The sequence below is a fragment of the Oryza brachyantha genome, chromosome 5, assembly GCF_000231095.2.
Source record: "Oryza brachyantha chromosome 5, ObraRS2, whole genome shotgun sequence".
Lineage (NCBI taxonomy): Eukaryota > Viridiplantae > Streptophyta > Magnoliopsida > Poales > Poaceae > Oryza > Oryza brachyantha.
In genome coordinates, this window is record NC_023167.2 from 12,009,528 (window position 1) to 12,015,991 (window position 6,464).

A 6,464-nucleotide genomic window follows, 5' to 3' on the forward strand; every position below is an offset into this window, starting at 1 on the left:
ATATTTATGCGTCTTAGGTTAGGATTTTTTTGGTCTCAGACCCACCAAGACAATCCCTAGATACCTCCCTGACAAGGGCACATACCCATGCCACTAACTAAGTGGACAAATACAGGTTTCGATCAAATGCATACGACTTATATATAGAAGTTACATCATAATTATAGTTATATTATAGTTGCAATATAATTACACTTCAATTATATTGGAAATGTTTTCTACCCAAAAGATCGTGAATGTCGTATAGGCGTATAGCCACTCCCCGTTACTTATTTGGGTTGCTTATTTGGATAGGTGTGGATATCTATGATCTCTTCTAAAAATAAAATTTTAATGTAAATATTAGCCAATCTAAAGGAGTATAGTTTTCTGTTTCACCAAACAGGCCCTGAAGGTTTTGTCCAGGTAACTAACATTGTCTAGCATCTGGCCATTGATACATTGTGATCGCTCTTATCTCTTTTGTTGTCGGACGCACTAACATCTTACATCTTCATGGTCTTAGGTATATAGATTTGTTGTCTTCAACTTATATAATACTCTCTCTGGTCAATTTTATTTGGTATTTCAAACAACAAAATTACACTAAATTATATACTAGATTTATGCCCTAAACGTCACGTAAAAGTGACCGGAGGGAGTAACAATTTTTGATAGGCATGTCAATCAAAGTGGCAAGGCAGAGGGACTCTTGTTAGTTTTTCTTCCCTATGAGTTTTCATAGTGTCTTGTGCCTTTATTTCCTTGCCTCATAAAAATAGTTGACTCTTTTTCTTTGCCCTTCTCTTGCTTCTATGTCAATGACATATACATAATATCTGTATAAATCAATCCTTTTGTACCGATATTGTATATGTAGCCTTAAATTATTTAAGAAAAAATTACAAGGCTGCCATTATAATTTTGCTAAATTAAAGATATGTTATCCTGACCCACATGTCATTGACTCGTGCGGACCCCATATGTCAGTGATTAACCAATGGCATACCTCTAATTTTACAAAATTATAATAAAATGTTTGCAATTATCTCCATCAGCCAGTGAACAATGACCATAACACTATTTTAGTTGCTAGTTGCCCCATGTATTCGTTTTCCGTTTGATCCAACTCAAAGGCAAGCAAAATCAGGCATGCATGCGTACTCATGCCAGTTGGAATTTCATTCTAACATCCTATCAAACTCCAACCTTCCTACACTTTGTGTTTTAGCGATCAACTAGCCCTTGTTTAATAAACCATAAAATCGGCATTTGGGGACGTCACCACACTCACTTGCAGAGCAAAAAGAAAGGCAAAATTCACCATTGGACGACGGCAACCTAGCTTTACAGGGTAGATTACCAGGCACCACCATGAGACCAGCAGCAGCTAGCTAGCTGCCCTTCCAATGGTGGCCCTTCTTTTCCATTAAGGAATCCGGCGTCATTAGAGCAAGGCTAACAACAATTTACTTTTTATAGTCTTTTCTCAGTCTAATCATATAGTAGTTAGCTTTTTATAATTAATGCAAGACTCACGTATTTTTTTTACGGAGTTTTTTTTACTATGCTAGAGATGGTTATAAATTTACAACACGTTTTTTCTCTCTGATCTTCTCTATCTCTCCTCCATCTTAGTATTTAGCTAGCTTACGACCTACTATTATATTTCCTCTTCCTCTTAGCAGCTGCAACACTGGAAAGCCTTCTCTCTCTCTTTTCTTTTCGTTCAGGATAATTAAGCGAAAGCAAAGCTGAATTTGGGTGTTTATTTTTGGTGAATTTACCGTGTTGCCCAACCCCGTGGCCGGCCGCTATATAAATGAGTGGCTGGCTCTGCTCTTGCTCCACAGCAAACGCAGCTCAGCTCGTGTCGCGTCGCGTTCTACGCTATAGCTAGCTAGCTATAGCTGGGTGAGTGAGTGAGCTCCTCCGCTTCTTGTGGCCGCAGCGCGTCTTCCCCGTCGCCGTCGAATCCGCGTCACCGGCGCCTCCGATCGCATCCGCTAGCTCTAGCTGTCCTACCTCCAGAAACCTTTATATAAGCAGCCGTATCTGCATTTTTTGTTTGTCCGTCGTGTCCGCCATGCCTTCGTTTCTCGACTCATCACCGGCGGCCGGCGACTGGAGCTCGCTGTACTTGGCGGCGCAGGAGCCTGTGAAGGCGCCGCGGCATGGGTTGGTGATGCCGCCTCCGGCGGCGGCGGCGGCTGCTGCCAAGAGGCCGGCGTATGGTGGCGGGAGGAGGATCAAGAACTTCGAGATGTGCACCGAGGCGCTCGGGTGCGAGACCGGCGGCGTCGACGGCGCCGCCGCCATTGCTGCGGCTGAGGATGTCATGGCCGTCGAGACGGACTGCGCGGAGAGGAAGAGGCGTGCCAGGGAGGAGGCCGCGGCGGAGTCGATGGTGATGGAACTGGAGGCGGGGAGGGTGCGCCGCGCCGGCGGCGCGCTGCCCCCGCCGCTGACGACGCTGGCGCGCGGCGGGAGCCGCGTGCGCATGGTGCACGAGCGCCGCGACGGGCGGCTGGCGGTGTACGCGGTGCGGACGGCCGGGGTGCAGGCCGAGCGCTGCGGCGGCCGCCTCCGCCTCCGCCTCGTCCCCTGCGCCGGCTGCAGCAATGCGGCCGAGTGCCACCAGAAGGAGAAGCAACTGATCAAAGAAGAAGCGGAGGAGGCCGCCGCCATCGTCGCCAAGGAAGAGAAGCACGACGCCGACGACGAAGACGAGCACGGCAGCGTCGCCAAGTACGTGCGCGGCGGGCGGTGCATGGAGGCTGAGGTCGCCGCGGCGGCGGCGGCGGCGGCGCGGCGCGGCAAGAAGTGGGAGCCGGAGCAGGCGGCCCCATTCTGGGTGGCCACCTCTTGAACCACTCAAGAACACCACATCAACATCAACTACTAATTAATCGAACTCTTCTAGGCTAAATTAAGCTTAATCATGCACCTTGATCCATCTCTACCTAGGAGATGGTATCCATAAGCACGTGATCGATCGAACACTTTTGATGATCTCCAGTTTCTCACTGTTACTCTTTCGATCTCTCAATTTTCTCATCTTAGCTTCTTGATTGATCAGTCAGGAACGGTATATCATTGGTGATTGAGGCGGCACATACTTGCTGCAGCATATTGTACCGTGTACTTTTTTAGTACTTAATTAGTAACAATAATTAATATTATTGACTGGTTTCATATATATGTGGATGCATCTAAATCAAAACTCGTGACTTGATTCTGTTATCTATAATTAGTAGCAGTAATTAATATTATCGACTGGTTTCATATATATATGTGGATGCATCTAAATGAAAACTCGAGACTTGATTCTGTCATCTATTGTCAATATATATGTCTCAAAATCTCAATGAGATAATGAACATGCCTTTGTGTCACTGTCACCAAGAGATCATTCTTCAGTAAACGCTTGGCTTAAAATTGCTCAAGATATATTTCTGAATCGGCAGATAGGTCTCTGCTGATCATTCTTGGAATCCTCCTTGTCGATCTCAAGAAAAGCAAGGAAACAAAACGAACAAACGGTCTCTGTCTCAAAGAAAACAGCACAAAACCAAACTACAGCGTCGCTGCCGCGTCAGCTTGCTCTCTCTCTCTCGAGAGAGAGAGTTTTTGCTCTGCAAAACGGTGGGAAACTCGTGCTCGCGGGAGACAGGGGAGATGCAGTGCAGCGACGTTGCCGGAGCCAACCGACTTGACGAGAATCTCTCTTGGTGTCCACGAACATTTAGAAAAAATATTAGGAAGAGCTAGATGAAAGAGAGTAAAAATCTATGAACGCTGATGTCTATTTTCAGTCCTTATTCTCTTTAGTAATGTCAAAAAATTTTATTGGGAGCTAAAAAGATTTCAATAACATCGACCGGATAGGAGGGGCTGAAGCCCTTATAGCCCTTGGTGGTAAAACCGCCTGTCTCCAGGGACGTTATCTCGCTGCATTGTGCAGGCTGTCACTTGGAGGGCTAGCTACGGCTACTGCGCCATGCCAACCTGCATATGCAGGTATACTTATGGACAGTAACCGACTCAAGTTTTTGTCTACAAAAATATAAACTTTAAGTGTTGAGTTTAAAATAAATGTGAGCTGAAAATTTATAGATTTTGAATTAATTAGAATTGTGAAAGGACCCAATGACTTTGGCCATTATAACTCCTAAGACCAGTCTTAGTAGAGATTTTGTGGAAGTATCATGCACATTAATTAGCTGACACATCAGCATAAAAGTAAATATTTGCATGAAACTATGAGGAGAATGAAGGAATTCGTTTCATGGCCATGAAACATTTGAGCACCGTTACCAAGTCCTCGGTAACGCAGTGAAATTTGCACCGAGGGACTTAAGGCGTTTTATGCAATCAAACACTGTTTGCATGCAATCAAACTTTCAGTAATAATTAAATATTTTATTTAGCTTTGGAAATGGTACAATAAAACGTTATACTGTGAGTAGTTGTTTCATGCATCGTTTCACTGCACTAGTTGTTTTGAAAAATATGTAGTGAAACTGAGTATTAAGATTGGCTTAAGTATGTTGGTAAGTGCATGTCTGGGCAAAATGAGTGTGTTCGAGAGTTTCTGTTGAGGGCTAATTTTTTTTCCGTGCATATTTTCCAAATTGCTTAATGATGTGTTTTTTTACAAAAGTAAATTATATGAAAGTTGCTTAAAAATTAAATTAACCTATTTTTAGATTTTCAATAACCAATACTTAATTAATTATGTGTTAACGACTTTTCTCGTTTTCAGTGCGCTAATTAGCCAACGTGCCAGAGCGGCATGCAAATGCACCCAATATGAAGCGGGAGAGACTAGCGTATGGGTAGCTCACGTGTACTTGCGACCAAGGTGTATAGTTGCCCATAAGACCCGAGGCCTGAGGCCCGGTCCAAGCACGACACGGCCTAGGCACGGCCCAACTGTCGCTTGGGCCGGTGTCAGGCTCGGGCCGGCCCAACCCGACAGTTGGGCCATGCCTTGGCCGCACCCTCGGCACGGTGGGCCGGTCTAGCATGGCTTGGTTCAATAAAAAATATTAAAGACCTTAAATAGATTTAATTTATTCATATAAAGCCTAGCCAAAAAGAGAAGTGTGCAAAATAGACTTATTCTAGCTATATATAACACAACCTAAAGAAGAGGGAGCGGAAATAGACTTATTTTAATGGCCCAAAGAAGTGAGGGGTGGAATATAGACTTATTTAGCATGCAATTCGATGTATGTCTTGCTGTCATTCTTAAAAAAGACGTACGTGGTACCATACCTGAATCTAACCTATGCCAGTGATAAGAATTGTTTGTCTTTTTTATGAAAAAAGTCAAACTAAGAAAAAAATTACGATATAAAAGCTAAGTTTAAAAATAAAAATTAATAAAAAAATTCTTAAACTCAACTCTAAATTTAAAATTAAAAGTTAAAAATTTGGCTTATCATGTTAAGCAAAAGCGAAAAAGACTAATAATGTATTAATGTGTGCGGGTGACGAGAATGCTGCCCGTGAGAGAGTGAGCGCGCCATGGCGACAATACACTCCAGCGGAACGTGCCATGCCGAGACGAAACCGCAACGAAGGAAGCAACTGGCCATCGGTCGAGCAGCAAAAATCTCCATCAGCCAAGTGCCACGCGCCACGCGCGCGTGCAGCTCGGTGGTTGGTCCCCTCAGGTCAACCGACCCCTCCCCTCCAGCTCTTTCGATCGTTTTTCTGTTTCTCCGTGACGACGACGACGTGACGTCGGAGAAGAGATATCGCGTCGGCGGCGACGCGTCTGTCGCTGTTTGTCGTTGACAAGCACCGACGACGACGCGTCGTTGAAATTCCTCTCTGTTCTCCATGCCAACCGACTCCTCCACTCGCGGTCTGTCCTCTCTCGCCTCTCCCCGTTCTCCTCCTGCTCGGCCTCTGCTGCTGGTGGTCGCGAATGCGCGGTCGCGTCGGCGATCTCGTGTCGGCCACGGCCGGCCGAGCCGTCGGCGATCAGGCGGCATCATGGGCAGGCGTCACAGGCCCTGTTTAGTTGCCAAATTTTTTTCCCAAAAACATCATATCAAATTTTTAGATATCTAAATAGAGAATTAAACATATAATGAAAAATTAATTGCACGGTTATATGAAAAATTGCGAGACGAATTTTTTAAGCATAATTAGTCATAAGTGCGACAGTAACCTACATGCGTTAATGCCGAATTAATTAGACTCAAAAGATTCGTCTTGCAATTTCTAAGCAAGCCGTGAGATTTTTTTATTCGTGTCCAAAAGCTCTTTCCGTATGTCAAATATCTGATATTATAAGCAAAAATTTTCATTTTCCACCTAAACACCGCCTGAGATATCCGGAGAAATCGAGGCAGTGGTGGATTGGGCCCAAACGAGGCCCAGATTGGTGGAGCAGCCGAAGCCTGCTTCCTGCACGGTGGCGGTGGCGGCCATCTTCTTTTCCTCTATTTGTTGCAGCCCCATTTGCGCTT

General features: G+C 44.9%; 1 protein-coding gene across 1 annotated transcript; it reads left to right on the forward strand.

Moving 5' to 3' along the window:
* The first annotated feature begins 2,065 nt into the window (after positions 1-2,065).
* LOC121054479 (protein FANTASTIC FOUR 1-like) lies at positions 2,066-2,848 on the forward strand. Its single transcript, XM_040524362.1, has one exon. The coding sequence runs from the start codon at positions 2,066-2,068 to the stop codon at positions 2,846-2,848; it is 783 nt and encodes a 260-aa protein (XP_040380296.1).
* Positions 2,849-6,464: the final 3,616 nt, after the last annotated feature.

Excerpts from the sequence above, each read along its gene's own strand:
- LOC121054479 (XM_040524362.1), top strand. The coding sequence starts at position 2,066 with ATGCCTTCGTTTCTCGACTCATCACCGGCGGCCGGCGACTGGAGCTCG.